Source organism: Typopeltis vanoorti, chromosome 7 (assembly GCF_054136105.1).
Source record: "Typopeltis vanoorti isolate ZY-2024b chromosome 7, IOZ_Tvanoo_1.0, whole genome shotgun sequence".
Taxonomy (NCBI): Eukaryota; Metazoa; Arthropoda; class Arachnida; order Uropygi; family Thelyphonidae; genus Typopeltis; species Typopeltis vanoorti.
Genome location: NC_143555.1, coordinates 70,988,206 through 71,008,607, shown reverse-complemented (window position 1 = coordinate 71,008,607; position 20,402 = coordinate 70,988,206). Strand labels below are relative to the sequence as shown.

The following is a 20,402-nucleotide window of genomic DNA, read 5'->3' as shown; positions in this document are numbered from 1 at the left end:
ACTCGCCAGTCATCCAATAATATATCGTGTACTTAATCAATGATTTCTGGTGTTGTTACACTTTTTAGACATCCTTCACGTGGACCATCTTCAAGGCTGGTACGACCACGTGAAAACTCGGCAGCCCATTTCTTAATTATCGAAAATGAAGGAGAAGAGTATCAATAAAGTTTTATGGATGAGATATGAACTTCGAATGAATTTCTTTTGCCATCAAACCTTCTTGTACAAAGAATTTCATAACTGAACGATACTCAATTTTATCCATTTTAAGGGATACAGACAACATTTTTACTTCAGACAGCTGTATAAAACAAACTACTTGATAGAATGACTTGCAATTTCACATGTATGCTTATGACAGATGTAATAACTTATGGGGAAAAAATCTTGTTGATGGTTTTGCTATCTATGGTCGAGGCCGAGACCTTTTCAGACCACCCTCATATATATATATATATATATATATATATGTGTGTGTGTGTGTGTGTGTGTGTGTGTGTGTGTGTGTGTGCTTCATGGAATCATGCATACAAGAAAAAGAGATGAAATATTATCAAACATAAATGGTAAGTGAGTAAGGATATGGACAGAAAGCATTTGAGGTCCAAGTTCTTCCCATGGCACAAGTGAGAATGTAAAATAGTCTACCAGTAGATGTTGTGAGTGCAGCTTCAGGGAATGTTTTCAAAGACCATCTATCTTACATCACCGACAATAAACCTGAAAAATCTGGCCTTGCTCAATATAGAGTGGACACTAATCACAATATTTTCTGGTCAATATTCACCTTCTACACTGATGCTGGTTTAGGTTTGAGAGGCTATATAACAGAGTGGTGAAGCACTTCATCAGTGGCCAAACTTAAATAAGAATGACTGCCTATCTACTGCCAAGATTTGTGAGAGTCTTATCCTTATACGAGGGTGGGTCTGAAAAGTTCCTGTCCTCGACCATAGATGGCAATGCTATCCAGCAAGATTTTTTTTTCTAAGTTGGTACATCTTTTATAAGCATCCATGTGAAACTAAGTCATTCAATGAAGTAGTTTGTTTTATATAGCTGTCTGAAGCAAAATTGTTGTCTGTATCCCTTGAAATGGATAAAATTAAGTATTCTTCTCGGTTATAAAATTCATTGTAAAAGATGGTTTAATGCCAAAAGAAATTCATTCGAACTCATAAAAGTTTATCGGCACTCTTCTTCTTCGTTTTCGACAATTAAGAAATGGGCTAAGAGTTTAAACGTGACCATAAGTCTTGAAGATGATGATTCGTGAAGGACATCCAAAACACCAGAATTCATTGTTCAAGTGCACGATATGGTACTGGATAACCGCTGAGTCAAAGTGCAAGAAATTGCTGAGACGATAGGCATTTCAAAAGAACATGTAGGATACATTTTGCATGGAGAATTGCATATGAAAAAGCTTTGTGCAAGATGAGTACCATGCTTGCTCACAGAAGATCAAAAATGAACTCGCATGAAAATCTCTGAACAGTGCTTGGAGAATTTTAACAAGAATAAAACTGATTTTGTGCGTCGATTTATTACTATGGATGAGACTAGGATTCATCTTTACACATCAGAATCCAAACAGCCAAAACAGTGGACAGAAGTCGGTTGTTCAGCACCAAAGAAGACAAAGTCGGTTTCATCAGTAGGAAAGGTCATGGCATCGGTGTTTTGGGATGCTAAAGGCATTTTGTTTATTAAAAACCTTGAAAAAGGTAAAACAATAACCAGGGAATATTATTCCAATCTTTTAACCAGACTAGACGAAAAAATTTGTGAGAAAATAACTGGTTTGCAGAAGAAAAAAATCATCTTTCATCAGGACCATGCACCTTCCCACAAAGGTGTTTCGGCAATGGAAAAATTAAGGGATCTGACTATGAATTGTTGGAACATCCATCCTATTCCCCAGATTTGGCTACCTCTGACTTCTATCTCTTCCCAAACCTAAAATTCTATCTTGCTGGTCAGCATTTTTCTTCGAATCAAGAGGTGATTGCAGCTGTTAGAGAGGTATTTTGCAGATCTTATTGAGAACCACTATAGAGATGGGATAATGGCGTTGAAGCATCGCTGGAATAAATGTATGAGTTTTAAGCGAGATTATTGAAAAATAAAAATAATTTTGAAATTATAAATTGGATTTTTCATTATTAGGCCAAGAACATTCCAGACCACCCTCGTAAATGGCAATGGCAAGCAATAGTGTATTTCACTGCTCCCGTGTTTTTAATATTGTCATTCAATTATTTATCTAAATTTTGTTAATTTTTGTATTTCAAATAATTTAGTTTTAGCTTTAATCATAGTCTCATTTGATTTTGTAACTACTCACATGGTGGCACTCTGGCTCAGTTCTATAAATAGGATAAACATTCTTTATTCTAGCTTCGTCTTGTGATTATGCTGATACACTGATGATGGCCCATTATCTGGCCAAAATATTTGCAATAATAAAAATTATTCTTGTTTATTCTTATGAATAAATGTGTCTAATAATCTATGTCTAAACTGTTTCATCAATAATTAAAAGCATAATTTCATACAAAATATTAACAAGAATACAAAAATAATAAGGTATTTCATAATAAATTCAGTATAAGTCTGCAAGATTTCATGGTACAGGACTCAGCATTCCATGCCTATTGTCAATTGAATAACTGTTGTAATAAATCTGGCATGAAATCAGCAATAAAAGACAAAGACAATGTAAATAGGCAGAAACATTGAAAACATTGCTATATCCTGAATGGTGAATCTATAGCAGGGGTGTTCAACCAAGTCGATCGCGGAGCGATTTTTGGTCGATCTCTTGTGTATTGCTCCTTACTTACACATTTAATTAAAACTGAAAACATAATATTTTATTTATCATTATTTTGTATTATTTTTAATTCGCTTTAAGTGTATTGCTATTGTTTATTTATTTTTTGTTAAAATTGTCAAATTAGTAATTTTGTTATAAGTCCAGGTAAATGAATTAATTTGAATCAGTGGAAGTCAAACAGTGAGCCGAGTGAATACGATTATAAGCAAAGTGTAAAAACTTGATTGTAGCTTAAATATTAAATATTCCAAAGCATATTACATTGATATTTTACTTAGGTTAAGTCCCATGTGAATATTGTAAAAAAATAAACTTTGTTTGTCTCAGTATAGTATTAGATGTTTTTGTAAATAACTCTTTTGAAGCTAACTGTATATACTGCTTTAATAAGAATATGTTAGAGTGTTAAAAACAAAGGCAATGTTTTTGTCGCCATTAGAAAGATTGTTATTGAAACTTGTATGTATGAGAAAGGCTTGCAGGCTCTAAGTGTAAACATCTCGAAGTCAGTCAGAAAGAGTTCATACAACTTTCCAATGGCCGGCAACTTACAATCAGAAGAAAGCGGAGGAGAACAAAAGGCGTGCAGAACTTGAAACTTAGGATAAAAGACTCATACCGATTCTTTGGGGGGTTGCCAAACTTCATGCGAAGTCTCAGAGGAGGCCTAATAAAAAGGGACTGAAGCAAGCAGAAGGGGTCCCGGTTCCAGAATTGCTGTCAGAGAGGAGGCCGCCCAGTCCAGAGTCGCCATCAGAGAGACTTCCCAGATCCACATTGCTTGAGAGAGGAGTTTTCCACTTCCAGAAAGGAGCTTCTCGGTTCGAGACATTGCTAGAGAGAGAGAGAGACAGACTACTTCTAGGCCACAGACAAGGTCTCAAATTGTCAAAAAGGAAGAGTTCCAATTGCCGGAAAAAAGTTTCCAGGCCAGATTAATGTCAGGCATTCACCAGTGTTTTGCGTTTTCATTACAATTTGATGAATCAAACGACTTCACTGATATTGCTCAGTTAATGGTATTTATTCGCATGGTATTTCAAGATTATTCAAGTAAAGAAAACTTTTAAAATTACACCATTATTGGGAAGGACTAGGGGAGAAGACATTTTTTCGTCATTTGATAAATTTGTGAAACAACACAAACTTCCGCTTTTTAAATTTGTGTCTATTACTACTGATGGTCCTCCTGCAATGATAGGTAATAAATCAGGCTTCATTTCATTATGTAAAAAGGATGACAAATATCCAGATTTTTTAACGTACCACTGTATTATTCACCAACAAGTACTGTGTAGTAGAAGATTAAACACAAAAGATGTTTTCAACATTACATTTAAAATTGAAAATTCTGTTCGAGGAAAAGCCCTGCAATAGTAGTTATTTAAATTACAGGCAGATGATGATAGGGAACTTTTGTTGTATGATAATGTTCGCTGGCTCAGCAGAAGTCAATTTTTAGAAAGATTTTTTGTATTAATTAACGATATAAAATTTTTCTTGATGAAAAAGGAGATATTTATCCACAATTGAGTGATAAAAGATGGTTGTTACACTTATCATTTTTAGTAGATTTCTGTATGAAATTAAGCAATTTAAATTTAGAGTTACAAGGTAGAGATAAAAATTTAATTGACACGTTAAGTTCAATAAAAACTTTCCAACAATACTTACTTTTATTAACGAAAAATATAAATGACCGTGAATTTAGACGTCTCCCATATTTATTAAAATTTTTTGAACAAAATCAAGAAATGCTTCGCTATGATTTAAAAAAATTTATTCATGAAATAGAATTAGTTGAGGAAGAAATAAATTCAAGATTTAAATATTTTAATAAAACTGAAATGATTGTATCTTTTATCAATAATCTATTTCAAGAAAACTTGAACATCATAGAAATTTCAAATAAAATTAGTGGGCTGTGTGATATAAACGAAGCTGAAATAGAACTTGAGATAATAAATATTCAGAATAGTTTACATTTAAAATCAATAAACAATGAAGTCATTTGGAAATATGCACATGAAAAATTCCCAATATTATCTGATATTGCGCGAAAAATTCTGTCGTGTTTCGGATCGACATACTTGTCAGAATCTGCTTTTCAAATATGACTATCATAAAAAATCAATTCAGAAACCAAATTAGAAATGATCATTTGGATGATGGTCTGCGATTGGCCACTTCTTCATATCAACTTGACTATGAAAATATTGAGAGGTCCAAACAATGCCAAATTTCACATTAACTTTTTTTTTTTTTTAATCAACCAGCATTTCCTGTAACTTGTAAGTTTGTAATCTAACTTTCGTTTTTCAAAATAGAGAAATAAATATTTTATTCCAATATATTTGTTTTGTTTTTTTGTTGTATTAAAATATTTGTTGTATTCAAATAATTAAAAGTGATAAATAAATTTTTAAATACACAAATAAAGTTTTCAGTTGTGTATTTTTTTAGTTGTTTATTTTTAGTTGTTTATTTGTGCATAATCAGATATCAGGTTGGGGGAACGTGATCTATATAAGAGAGTAGATTGCCAAATAACTTTTTATAGAAAAGTAGCTTGCATAGTAAAAAAGGTTGAACACCACTGACCTATAGAATAAGTAAATCATTTCAACTATTTAGACATGCACAATTTTTATAAAGATGGCAAATTAAAAAAGGAAATAGACAACAACATTACTGAAGCTGGTATGGTAGAAAGTTAGCTGAATAAATTTATATGAAATAAGAAAGTAATGAGTGAACACATTAAATTAGCTATATACAAGACAGTGTTCAAACCAATTTAAACTTATGCATCTGAGAGCTGGGTTAGAAATAAAACATTTGATCAAAGACTGGAGGCCACAGATATGAGATTCATGAGAAAGATTAGGGGTGTGATCAGATAGCATCAATGGCAGTATCATATTAAAAACAAGGATTATTATTATTATTATTATTATTATTATTCAGGCCTCCATGGAGTCAAAAGACTCATCGTGGGAGGTCCTTCCTAAGAAACACAAAGTCTATCAAGACTCATCGAGCAGAGGTTTCGCCCCCCCCAAGAAACACAAAGTCTATCATACCACTCCTTAAACTCATTGACCGTTCTCGCTCTCACCACTCTTTCAGGTAATGCATTACTTCCATAGTTCAACCACCCTCCATGCAAAGAAACCACTCCTCACCCTCTTGCTCACAGTTTCCTTTCATAACGTCCAGGGATGGCCTCTTGTCATCATTCCTTCCCGCTGTTCAACCAAGCAAATGAACTCCCCAGTGTCAACCCTGTAACCACCTCTCAAAAGTTCAAAAGTCTCAATCATATCACCTCTCCTTCTTCTATCCACAAAACTCTGCACTCCATATTACCTCAGCTGATCCTCATAACTATCATTGTACAGTCCTGAAACCATCTTTGTTATCTGCCTTTGTACCCTTTCCACAGTTAATTTATCCCCTTCAAATCCTAGGGACCAAATCTGAGAACAATAGTCCAAGTGTGGTCTGATCAGGGTCTTATACAATGGAATGATAACTGTTTTATCTCTGCAGGTCAGTGTCCTTCTCATTATTGCAGCAATCCCCTGTGTTACCTTCACCACCTTTGCAATATGTCCCCCTAAATTTCAGATTTCTATCAATCATCAACCCCAGATCTCTTGTCTCCCCTACTTCCCCCAGTATAACTCCTCCCATAGAGTATGCAGTGTCACATCGATGTTTCCCAAACCTCAAGACCTTGCATTTTGCTGCATTAAACTGACACCCCCATTCATTTGCCCATCTATCTAGCTTATTCAAATCCTCTTGCAGGGCTGCCGCATCTGCACTATTACTAATAATCCTTCCCAGCTTCACATCATCTGCAAACAACTGAATATCCCCTTGCAATTAACTGACAATATAAAGGTTAAACAATATAGGTCCCAGTACTGAGCCCTGTGAGACCCCACTTGTAACCCTCTGCTTCCTTGAAACTGCCCCACCATACACAATTCTCTGATATCTATTGGACAGCCAATCCTGAATCCAGTTGACCAATCTGACATCCAGACCCATGTCCTGCAACTTAAATATCAGCTTATCATGTGGCACCCTGTCAAATGCCTTCACTAAGTGTAAGAAAATGGCAGTATATGCCTTTCCCTCATCTAATGCTCTTGTAACTTTATCATAAAAAGCTAGCATATTGCTAAATCAAGAACGTTCCTTCACAAATCCATGTTGACTCTCAAGATAACATTACCCTCATCTGCCCAAAGCTGTATATGGTCCTTCACTACTTTCTCCAAGATCTTACTAACTACTGATGACACACAAACTGGTCTAAAATTAGACACTTCCAGTCTGTTACCACCCCTATGCAATGGCACTATCTTACCATTCCATGGGCACCTTTCCGACAGCCAGACTTTCATTGAAAAGCCAGGTCAGAGGCATTGTCAGTTCCCTAGCACATTCTCTCAAAACTCATGGTGAAATACCATCCAGTCCCACAGCTTTACTGACATCCAGAGTACTCAGTATTTGAAACACACTCTCCTCCTGTACCTCTAAACCTCAAACCTGCCCAATCCCTCTAGCATTAAAATTGACTCCTCCAGGATGAAATACTAAAACAAATTGTTCATTGAACAATTCCACTATGTCCTCCATCAGTCACTCTATTCCATTTTTATCCCACAATATCATTCTTCCACAGTCATTTCTCCTTCTACTGGCCACATATATAAAAAATTCCCCACGATTTTTTTTGGATCTTAGGGCCAATCTCCTCCCATATTCCAGTTTCGTCTTCCTTACCATAATAGTCACTCTTCTGGCCTGTGTCTTATACTCTTCATGCATCTTCTCTTCACCTGTCTCCTTATATCTCTTCCATAGCCTCTTTTTCGCATGCAATTTCTGTTTAATATTGTGTCCTCTTGTTCACTCGTGGTATACAACTTGCCATTGCTGCTAACAAATATTATTTCATAATTTCCCACACACTAATGATATCCCGGCCTTCCAATTCCTTCCTCCATGAAACTTCCCCAAGTTGACGTCTTAGACTATTATAATCACCTGCCTTATAATTCCACATACGTTCCAGTCTCTTTGATACTCCTGTATGTCTATTCGTTTTCCAAGTCAAAACCATATGGTCACTCTCTCCAACTGGTGGGAGAGATGTCATCTCAGTTATTATCAACTCTTCTGATGCTATAACCAAATCTAAAACTCTTGAACCTCTTGTTCCCTCTGTTATATGTTGCCTAAGACTTTGTCCCTCAAGAATTCTAGAAATTCCATTCCCTTATTGCTACATGCATCTTCCTCTCCCCAATTTATACTACTGAAGTTAAAATCGCCCATAATAATCATTCTTCTTGCACTTGCCAAACTCAACTGTCTAAACATTTCCTGGTCCCTACCCTCTGTGCTCCTGGGTCTGTAGCAACACCTCACTAAATATCCTGTCTTGAAAGGATATTAGGAAAAAACTTGCCATTGTTAGTATTCAGGAATGTGTTAACAGAACTAATCTCAGATGGTATAGTCACTAAAACAGAATGGGAAAGGAAAGATTAGCAAAACAAGTGTTTTTTGGCAGGAAAAAGACCAAGATGTAAGTGGATAATACTGCACATTGCAGTATTTTTTTTTTCTTCCTGGAGAGGAAAAAAATGTGCTAGTAACAATTAAAAAAAAAATCTGACAATTTCCTGATTTTCTTAAAATAAAATTTAAATATCAAACTTATAATATTGCTATTTTAAAATGTTCAGACATCACATTAATGAACAGAAACATTTGAGAGCTGTCCTCTTGAGCTAAATTTTTTAAATATTTTGTATAGTTAGTTATGTTTACTGTATTTAATACTGTCCACGTTCCATTGACATTTGAAAGTTTATGATGACAAAATGTTTATTTTCTGATCACAAGAACCATAGGAGAATGAATGACTACTATTTGGGGTTTTATTTATTTTAAAACTAAGTTAGTAAGTTATTTTTGCTAGGACTAACCACATGATAGAATGGGATAAAAGCTCAATGCCCCACTTAGAGGAGGACTTCTGCTCCCGAATTATAAAAGAAGCCACAACAGTTCTCCGTTCAGAACAAAACCTTAATAGAAACCGAGGATTGATTTTGCCTATCTGGAAGACCCTCATTAGATCTTTCAACATGCCAGAATTAAATTTTGCTGCCAACTACAGAACATTCCTAAATAACAACTAGTAGATCATATACGCGCTATGCGTGTGATGTACGCGTTCTTCTGCTTTTATAAATATGCAATTGTATTCAGTTCATTTTATGGTTTTAGCATTTAAGTGTTCTTATTTTTTTTATACATCTTTTATCCTGATGAACCAACAGCAACAGTTGGCAAAACTAGTTGGTATAACTTAGTTTTAAAATAAATTTGACTAAACAAAAACCCAAATAATAGTCATTCATTTGGGTGGCGCTAGTGAGCCAAGCGCTGTGGACGTATTTAAGAAGAGCTCCTGATTGAAATACGTTATTCTAGGAATAATTAAGTATATATGCGTAATTGTTTGAGTAAGAGGGGCTGTAAATGTTGTGCGCTACCGGTATTATTAGTGTGGGGGATTTTTCTTGATTAAACTTAATTACGAAATCGTTATTATTAGACTTAGTAACCTGCAGGGGAAAAAAAAAAAAAATGGTGGCAGCATTGTCATTTCATGATTTTAATTTATATTTCAGTCATTTCATTAAGTGTGAGGTCTGTTATATGTATTCCTTTGATTACATAAATGATTTGTGGATGTTTAGCATGGATGAAATTAGGGTGTGTGCGAAGTGTGACCTGAACGAAGAACTGATGAATGCAAATATGAAATTGATGACAGAAAGTGTTAGTAATGAGAATGTTGTGGAGAACATGAGTGCACGTTTGAAAGAGAAGGATGGTGAGAAACAGAGGCGAAAAAATGTTAAAAAATCAGTAAAAAAGAAAAAGAGCGATTTGAAAACCGTAACGGATGTTAAAAGGGATGAAAGTGAGGCGAGAGTGGAGGAAGGAAAAGAAATTGAGAGAACAAATGAAACTAGAAATGGCATGACGCGGAAATCAAAGTGAAAAAAATCGAAAGAATGAATGATAGCAAAAAAAGAATGAATGATTGCGAAAGTTGGACACATGTTGGACTGAAAGTACGGAAACAAAGAAAGATGAATGAGAGTGAAAGTGAGAAGAGTGATAGTGAAAGTTGGATGTATGTTGGACCGAAAGTACGGAAACAAAGAAGGATGAATGAGAGTGAAAGTGAGAAGAGGGGGTCGAGAGTTAGAAAGTTAGAAAGATTGAATGATAGAGAGAATGTGTCATGAGATTCAGAAGTTGAATTGGATTGGATGAGGCAAGAAATGAAATGGATGCGGAATTCAGGTCAAAACTATTAAAATAAATCATGAGGGCATGAAAGAGTTAACGAAAGATGAGTGAGTGGCTTTGTATGTCGACTCCATTATTAACGTAATTCTCGTGGAATGGCTTAGACGTTGGTTATGCATTTTTTACTGGATGACATCCTGACAGGAATAGAGATGGAAGGGTATGATGTGTTTCGTGAGGATAGAAGAGGTAAAAACGGAGGGGGGGGGGGGGAGTGCTATTGATGATAGAGAAAGAGTTATGTCCATACAAAGTAGAGATGCAAGACGGAAATAGTGCCAGTGGTTTTGAGGCAGTATGGTGTGAGATAGAGGTGAATGGAATAAAATACTTGGTGGGATGTTGTTATAGACCAGGTAATGTGGATTGTGGTGATAGTGAAATATATAGTCAAATTAGCCAAGCAAATAAGAAAAGGGTGATCATTATGGGTGATTTTAATTATGGCAATATAGACTGGAATGATGAGATAGTAAATGGAAGCAAAGAAAATGAGTTTCTTGAGTTTTTGAGGGCTAACTACCTCAGACAGTATGTAACAGAGGGCACATGAGAGTTAAGGGTCTTGGATTTGGTCATCTCATCAGAGGATGTAATTATAAATGAGGTGTCAAATCATCTACCAATTGGTGAGAGTGACCATGAGTTGATTATCTGTGTGGTTACCAGCAGTGTGAGGACCCCTGTGAGAAAAGGGTATATGTGAAACTACAAGGGGGTGGGGTGGGGGGTGATTATGAAGAGCTCAGGAGACAGCTTGCAGGTGCAGCATGGAATGAGGAGTTAGCTGGAAAAGAGATCAATGCAGCTTGGGGGATTTTCAAAAACTATCTAGTAGATGCAATATCTAAATATATTCCAAGGGTGAGAAGGTTAAATAAGGTAGGTGTGAGATGGATGAATAAAGAGATTAAGTATGCGATACAGAGAAAAAGGACATTGTGGAGGCAGCATAAGAGAAGTTGAATAATCAAATTCATGAGATCTACAAAGACCAAGCAAGGAGGGTGACTTTTTTGGTGAGAGTAGCTAAAGAGAGGTATGAACAGGTTAGCTAATGAAGCCAAAAAGAATCCTAGGGAGTTCTTTCGATATGTAGCCAGCAAAAGAAAAAATGATTATGGAAGGATGACATTGATTGGAGAAAATGGTAAAAGACAGCTGTTGCAAAATGTGTGGTGGAGATACTTAATAAGCAGTTCATAAAGATCTTTCAATCTTGTGAATGTGACTTCATGGAGAGATTGAGAGCAGTTGATGATGGGGAGGAGAGACTGACTGTAAGTGTGCAAGAGGTGTTTCAGGAGTTGAGTAAACTAGATGTAAATAAGGCTGTGGGACTTGATAATATATCACCGAATATTCCGAAGGAATGTGCTGGGGAGTTGGCACCTGTCTTGACATATTTTTTTAACACGAGTCTTGCACTTCGTCAAGTTCCTAAGAAGTGGAAGGAGGGCAAGATTTTGCCACTTCATAAAGGAGGTGATCGAACTCAAGCATCAAACTATAGGCCTATCTCTGTGTCAGGTGTTGTGGTTAAGTTGTTGGAGAAGCTTGTGAGAACTAGGATCCAGAGTTGGGTTGACAACAATGGTATAATCTTTGATGGACAGCATGGATTTGCTAAAGGGAGGTCATGTTTTAATAATCTACTTCCATATTACAATAAAGTGACTGCTTCCTTGGACAGAGGAGAAGGATACACAGTAATATACTTAGATTTTGCAAAGACTTTTGATAGATTACACCATGATAAGTTGATAGTCAAACTAGAGCGGATGGAGTTGGATATTAGATTGGCGCATTGGATTGAAGACTGGTTATCTGATAGGTATCAACAAGTTGTGTATGAGGGTGCGATAAACAGGAAAAGGAAAGTCACTAGTGGAGTGTCTCAGGGGTCTGTTTTAGGGCCGTCACTGTTTAATTTGTGTATTAATGATATTGGTGAAGATTTGGATGGAGATATTCAGTTGTTTGCAGATGATGCAAAGTTGGGACGAACCATGAAGAGCATAGAAGATGTTGTGGCCTTACAAAAAGACTTAAATAAATTGAGTGATTGGGTGCAGGAATGTTGATGTGAGTTCAATGTTGCAAAATGTAAAGTTTTCACTAAGATAAAATTTGGAAAACAAAGATGCAATGCAGAATTTATGCTTGGTGACGATATATTGGCGGAGGTGGAGGAAATAAGGTATCTGAAATTTAGGGGACACATAGTCAAAATTGTGAAGGCAACACAAAGGCTTCAGGGAATGATGCAGAGGGCATTGACTTGCAGAAGTAGGGAGATTCTTATTCCATTGTATAAGGCTTTGATTAGGCTACACATGGACTATTGTGCCCAGATTTGGTCACCTGGTTTACAGAAGGACGAAGAGGTGTTGGAAATGGTCCAGAGGGACCGATTAAGATAGTTTCTTACTTCTGGAATGTCGAGTGTGAGGAAAGATTGAGAAGATGCAACTTGCAGAATCTGGTGGACAAGATGAGGAGGAGGGAAGATATGTTAGAGACCTACAAGTTATTAAGGGGTTGTTATAGGATCGATAGTGGGAGAACCAGTGGTCATCCCTGAAAGCTGTATAAGGAGGGTGTGAGTAGGGGAGTGAGAAGCAGGTTTTTTTAATGCAGAGTTGTGAATAATTGGAATGCCTTGCCTGAGAGTGTGGTGTCTGCAGAAAATTTGAGTGTGTTTAAAGCATGGTATGATGAGCTGTGTGTTTCATAAAAGGAGCACTTAGATGAATCTTTAACTCCATGAAGTCTTGGGTAATAATAATAATTACAAAAAAAGCTAATCTCCTGGTTTCTGACTTTCTCTAGTTCTTACTCTGATGATCTTCCTGTCGTTCTAAACTTGCAGTATTCAAAATACTCCCCTGCCACCACCAAATATAATGCCAGAAAGAGATCAGATGTCCAAACCAGATATTCATTCAATCATTTCGTATGGTGATTCAACGACCATGAGCCCTTTTTACGGGGAGGTAAGACACCACCTCAATCTCCCCTATTTTTATCCGAGCTCGAGACCGGCATAGCTGACAATTCAGACCTATAGCTGGAGGGATTTTCTTAAGTATTCCTGACTGTATCCATGTTTGTGTGTGTGTTCAAGGGGCTGGTTTGCCTGCTTGCGAGATGAAAAACCCCAGATAAACTGGGGGGAAAACCCTGCTGTCCACGTCCAAGACTGGCTAACTTGGCTATGACTGAGGAAGATCCTTAAGCTCCTCACGTCATTGATAGGTATCGAACCTAGGACACTTCATCCCCAGGCATATAAACCTGATATTAAAAAAACCTGATGCATTTCTCCAACTGCTCTGAAAATATGTGCTTTGGAGCTCTTCTTCCATCAACATTTTATTTTTTCCTTTTTTATTAGGATCTATCCTACAACTTCAATATAGTCCTTGTTTTAACCTATTCATACCACATATCAATTTTTAACTTCAAATTATTATGCAATTTCTCTCACTCCATCAACTAATGGAGAAAATCATTAACAGTCATCAACAATATCACATCAAAGATTTCCCATTACTCTTCTATTATACTACATTTAATTCTATCACATGGGAAAGATTCTACTACTGTCAATCACTAGGAGATTTCTTAGTTCTATCACTCACCTTTGGAAAATTTCCATGAAGAAGTTGGAAGAATGAGAGAGAGAGAGAGAGAGAGTTGATCCTGAGAGCTTTCAAGCATTTTATTAGATAAACTTTCATCTGATTTCTGCAACTGGGTTGGCAGTTTTCTTTGTAGTTGCACATCATTTGTGCTGGTAGATTGAACTTCATTATCAAACTTTGCAAGTAATGATGGAGTTCCACTTGGCTCGGATTCACCTACTCTCTTCCTTCCATAAAGCAACGAATTTCAACAGTTACTTTAACTGAGAATCCAATTCAAATTTATGTCATCAATCATTCTGAAGAATTTATGGAGTTAAAAACACACATGTTGGAGTAATTACTTTACTTGTAATTATGAAAAGAACACTCAACATTTCGACCTCTGTATCGAGGTCATCATCATCAGGAAAACATGCATATACACAAGAAACAAGCTGCATGACACTACACAAAACTAAGATAAATCTAAATGTTTTATTAATCATTTACCCAAGCCTGAACTCTGGTGAAAAAAAAATAATAATAAATAAATAAAAATTATCCATAAATCACCATCATCAAATTCCTGCCATGTACCCTCAAGGGGTATACAGGATATGATAGTATTACATGAAAAACTTACATCATTACTAACTTCCTATCTACAATTTTCCTCCAAATCAATCAGTTACCTGTCAAGACTCCAACATTATCCAATTTTATATTTCTATCTTCTAAGGCACTTTTTACTGTATCAATCCTCAATACACTCACGTGGGTGGTCTGAAAAGTTCTCGGCCTCGACCATTGATGGCAACACTATCGGCAAGAGATTTTTTTTTCTAAGTTGGTACATCTGTCATAACATCCATGTGAAATTGCAAGTCATTCTATCAAGTAGTTTGCTTTATATACAGCTGTCTGAAGCAAAAGTGTCCTATATCCCTTGAAATAGATAAAATCGAGTATCGTGTGGTTATAAAATTCTTTGTAAAAGAAGGCTGAACAGCAAAAGAAATTCTGAAGTTCATAAAAGTTTATGGGCACTCTTCTCCTTCATTTTCGACAATTAAGAAATGGGCTGCTGAGTTTAAACGTGGCTGTACCAGCCTTGAAGATGATGATTCATGAAGGACATCGAAAAAGTATAACAACACCAGAAATCATTGATCAAGTGCACGATATGGTATTGGATGACAAGCGAGTCAAAGTGCATGAAATTGCTGAGACTATAGGCATTTCAAAAGAACGTGTAGGATATATTTTGCATAAAGAATTGTAAATGAAAATGCTTTGCACAAGATGGGTGCTGCACTTGCTCACATCAGATCAAAAACTCACTCACGTGAAAATCTCTGAACATTGCTTGGAGCGTTTTAACAGGAATAAAACTGACTTTGTGTGTCAATTTATTACTATGGATGAGGCTTGGATTCACCATTACACACAAGAATCCAAACAACAGTCAAAACAGTGGACGAAAGCCAGTTGTTCAGCCAAAGAAGTCCATCAGTTCCATCAGCAGGAAAGGTCATGGCATCGGTGTTTTGGGATGCTAAAGGCATTTTGTTTATTAATTGTCTTGAAAAGAGTAAAACAATAACGGGGGAATATTATTCCAATCTTTTAACCGTACTAGACAAAAATATTCGTCAGAAAGAACCGGTTTGCAGAAGAAAAAAATCATCTTTCATCAGGACCACGCACCCGCCCACAAAGTTGTTTAGGCAATTGGAAATTTAAGGGATCTGCACTATGGATTGTTGGAACATCCATCCTATTTCCCAGATTTTACTCCCTCTGACCTCTACTCTTACCAAAACTAAAACTCTTCCTTGCTGGTCATCGTTTTTCTTCAAATCAGGAGGTGATTGCAGCTGTCGTAGGGGTATTTTGTAGATCTTACTGAGAACTACTACATGACAGGATAATGGCGGTGAAGCATCGCTGGAGTCTTAAGGGAGATTATGTTGAAAAATAAAAATTTTGAAATTATAAATTGATTTTTTCATTGTTAGGCCGAGAACTTTTCAGACCACTCTCGTATATCTTGGTCTTCCTGTGGATCTTTTCCCTACCAACCTGGCAGAGAGCACTTGTTTTGCTAATCCTTCCTCTCCCATTCTATTTAAGTGACCATACCACCTGAGATTAGATCTGCTAACACATTCCTGGATGCTAACAATGTCAAGTTCTTTCCTAATATCCTCATTTTTAATATGATATTGCCATTGATGCCATCTTTTCATGCCCATAATTTTCTCAGGACTCTCTCATATCTGCGGTCTCTAGTCTTTGATCAAGTGTTTTACTTCTGACCCAGCTCCCAGATGCATAAGCTAAAATTGGTTTGAAAACTGTCTTGAATACAGCTAATTTAGTGTTTTGACTAATTTCTCTCTTATTCCATATAAATTTATCCAATTGACTTTCTACTATACCAACTTTTTTGATTCTGTCTTCTATTTCCATATTTAATTTACCATCTTCATTAAAAATCATGCCTAAGTAGCTGACATGTTTTACTTGTTCTATAGGTTCTCCATTCACAATGCAGTTGATATTTTTCAATGCTTCTGCCTATTTTCATTGTCTTATATAAATTATACATAAATATAAATTAATAAAGAAAATAATTTTTATACATATAAGTATAATATACAGATGATAAAAAAATCTAAATAAATAAAAATAAAGTTTTGTAGTGGAACTAAATTAAACACATCTCTACAGTCTTCTTATATTAAGGTTTCTTGTGTTGGGGTTCTACCATCATCTTCTGGATATCAGGCCATCCACTTCAAACATGTCACAGAATCAACTGGAAAGGCACCAAAGTCCCTACACTACACCAAAACCTAGTTTAAAAGAAAGTTCAATGAAGCCAGTGAGATACCGAAACATCATCCAAATCTTCACAAAAATGATGGATTAGTAATTCTAAGAATCTGGAAGATCCATCTGCAACCTATATAGCATCCAGAACATAATGAAATCCCAAACACAAGAAAACCTTAATATAAGAGGACTGTAGAGATGATTTTAATGTAGTTCACACTATAAAAAATTTTTAATTTTATTTATTTAGATTTTGTTTTATCATCCACATATTATTATACTTATATGTATAAAAAATTTATTTTATTTTGTTGTTTATGTATATATTTTTTTATTTATTATTTATGATTAGTAGTTTTGTTGTTTTTTTTTCACCAGAGGTCAGGCTAGGGTAAATGACTAACAAAACATTTAGATTTATTTTACTTTTGTGTAGTGTTATGTAGCTTGTGTCCTATGCATATGTATGTTTTCTGGATGATGATCTCAATACAGAGGTCAAATGCTAATTGTTATTTTCATAATTAGAAGTAATAACTCCAACATGTGTATTTTTGTCTCTATAAATTCTTCACAATGAATACTAAGCACTGTGTAACCTTAAAAAAAAGAACTTCCGAATATCAAATTTTATTACATCAAATTCTTATCTGCATACTATTTTTCAATGGGGTTCTCATAACTTTGTTACCTTCAACTAGCAAAACTCAATCCTCTTCAATATCTTGCCACAAAGAAGAATGCTTTCATTCAGTCTTACTTTTGACAACACCTGAACTTCTGAAGACAAGATTTCTCTTCCTAAGATAATGCTAATTGTCACTTTCACTCAAGATATCTCTGAGTAATAATTCGATACACACAAATTAATCCAATATTGCCTTGCATTTGGAGTGGTGCCTCTAAGATTTTCCTAAAAATACATGACTCAGTACAGAAGAGAGCAACTAGTCTGATTAATGATCCATCTCTTGCCAACTCACTCCATTCTCAGTATGTCGATATGTCACTTTTTTTTGTTTTGTCAAAACTGAGTCTTCTGTAGGTTCTTGTTCCTCTCAAAAAGATCTACAAGATGGCAAAACATGGTATGTCAATATCCAATATTCACTGAAGTAGAAGTGGTGCCAATATCTTATACCTTAAAGTTGTTTTATTTATGAAGATGGCAAAATGATATGTCAATACTCAGTTTTTCCACCATGAAGTGTTGTTACTTTGCATTAAACTAGAAAATAGCAGACCTTGATAATATGTAGACATACCTATTTTTATTATCTGAGAAGACTGTTATTTTCATACTGTGAATGGGAAAAATCAATTTATTACATTTTGACACCTGGGACTTTTTTAAAACTAAAAGTTAGTAACCCTTGCATGTTGCCTAAGTTTTGTAATGTTATTTTTCAGATGACCGAAGAGACATTATTTCTGTTGTGTGTGTTGTTAAGAAGGATTTTTTCTTTACTTGTTAAATTGTGGCGTAAAAATTAAAAATGTGGATTTGTATGAAGTGCAAGAAAAGCTTCACCACAAGGATATCTTTACTAATGCACATGAATAAAGGCATTTGTAACATTAAGTGTTTCTAAAGTGATATAAATAGGCTCAGCCAGGTAAGAAAGACATGTTAGAAGAAAATGAAATTGTAAGCCAGAGAGAAAGTGTAATGACTCAACATTAAACAGCTACAGTACACTTCAGTTTTATACAAAACCTACTTCAAGTACAGCCTAGCTGTTGAAACACTGTTCTGAACTTTGGATATAAAGCAAAGAAGGAAAGGGATCTATTTTTTTTTTATTTCTTTTCATTTCACGTTCTTGTTTTTTTTTTCTTTTGATGAGCAAGCTGATAAGATAATATCCCGTGTATAACATAATTTTGTTTTTTGTCGTATCTTATACTGTATAACTACTAGCTTCAACATCAGTGTGAATTGAAAAATTATTGGATGCTGATGAGCAAGAATTGTGGATTTCTTCTTTTGTGACACTATGTGTTCCTGTTTATATATATATATATACACACACACACACACACACACACACATGAATATGTGGATGAGATGTAGCATTCCATTTTATAATATATTATTTTTGTTTTTAACATTGTTATTCTACATAACTAGTTCTGATATCTGTGTACCGAGAAAATTAATTTATAATAGAAGTAGAGAAAACATGAAAGTGAGAAAACTTGGGAAATTTCTGCTTTTATTACTTTTATGCCAATGAAACAAGGTGCAAAATAAACAAGACTGCTCTAATTAATCATTTTCAAATAAAACATCTTTATTTGAACAAAACTTGAGTTTTCATAAACCTTCAAACATTTATATTACTCTCCTAAAATCAGAAAAAGTGCACATATCAACTTCTACCATCTGACTGACTACAGAACTATTTCCATGGTCAATATTCAATGAACTGTGATATGTAAGTAGCTAATGTAGAACTGATTTCGCTGTTCTCCTCTAAATTTGCTAAAACACTTCTAGTGTTCATTCAACTCCAAACACAGGAAAGAAATTCTTCTTCCTCTTTATTCATTTATTTCCACTATTGCTGTCTTTTAGATTGATCTTCAATGTTAAGTTATTTCCTAAAGAGTATCTCTTTAAGAAATACATTATAATCTACTAATCTCGACAGTCAACATTAACAAATTATGTCTTTTCTCCTTAACTTTCTATCCATCCACAGTACTATAGGTTGAGCAACCTTTTGTTTGTAAGATTAGCATAAAAAGTATAACTAACTTTTTTTAATATTTCAAAATAAATTCCATTTAATAAACAAAAGGTCTCATAATATCAAATCTGTCAATACTTACACAGATGAGGAAGCTTTACGCATTGTTCCACTCCTCCTTTTGATAGTAGTAATGAGCAAAAGATCAGAAAAAAGGAAAAGGCATCTTTCCTTCTTAGTACCTAATCCACCCTAATAAGTGAATGAAAATAGAAAAACTCAGTAAGCTACACAGATTATAACAACAAATAACAATTACAAGTAAGCATTTTATTGCAGAGAATGGCACAGGTTTATAAAGTGTATATTTGTTTCAAGAATCTAATAATTTTTAATTTGATGACAATCCAAACAACAAGGTCTCATCCATATTAAATATTTGCTGTGGCAAACAATTTTCCTCAGCAATAATTTCATCCAATTTCTCCACAAACTCCTTGGCAGCATTCCTCATCAGCACTTGCAGATTTGCCATATATTTTCACATTATGCAGTGCAAAACTCTGCTTGAATCTCATGAACCAATCAGAATAAGCATTGAATTCATAGTTATAATCGGTCCCTGCTTTCTCTTTCAACATACTGAAGAGACTTTGTGACTTAGCGGTTATGGTCATAGTGCTAAGGGGTATGCACTTTTTCTTCAGGTCATCTCTATCAATGATGCAAGTAGCTTTTCCATATCACCAATAGGATCTTGTCGTTGCTTCTTCACTATCATTGATTTAATGGAAGCAGATCATTTCACAGCCTCTATGATTTTATCCTTATTTTTCAAAACAGTCGTCACTGTAGAATGAGACCATTCGAAGTCATGGGGCGATCACATTGATGGGCTCACCAGCTTCATGTTGCTTTATAACTTGCAATTTCTTTTCAAGATCAATTGCTCACTCTTTTTCTGTGATTCTTCACTAGGTGTTT

The 20,402-nt window shown here is 35.2% G+C and overlaps 1 protein-coding gene across 4 annotated transcripts in view; it reads right to left on the bottom strand.

Moving 5' to 3' along the window:
• The window catches only part of LOC150104769 (rho guanine nucleotide exchange factor 17-like), a 678,990-nt gene that overhangs the window by 250,951 nt on the left and 407,637 nt on the right, over positions 1 to 20,402 (bottom strand). For all 4 annotated transcript variants that reach the window (XR_016548547.1, XR_016548548.1, XM_090395338.1 and 1 more), the window contains one exon: positions 19,561 to 19,670. Coding sequence is in view for 2 of the 4 variants with exons in the window: in XM_090395338.1 (XP_090251464.1) it covers positions 19,561 to 19,670 (110 nt within the window). In the remaining 2 variants the exon portion in view is untranslated. The remainder of the gene's footprint in view (positions 1 to 19,560; positions 19,671 to 20,402) is intronic.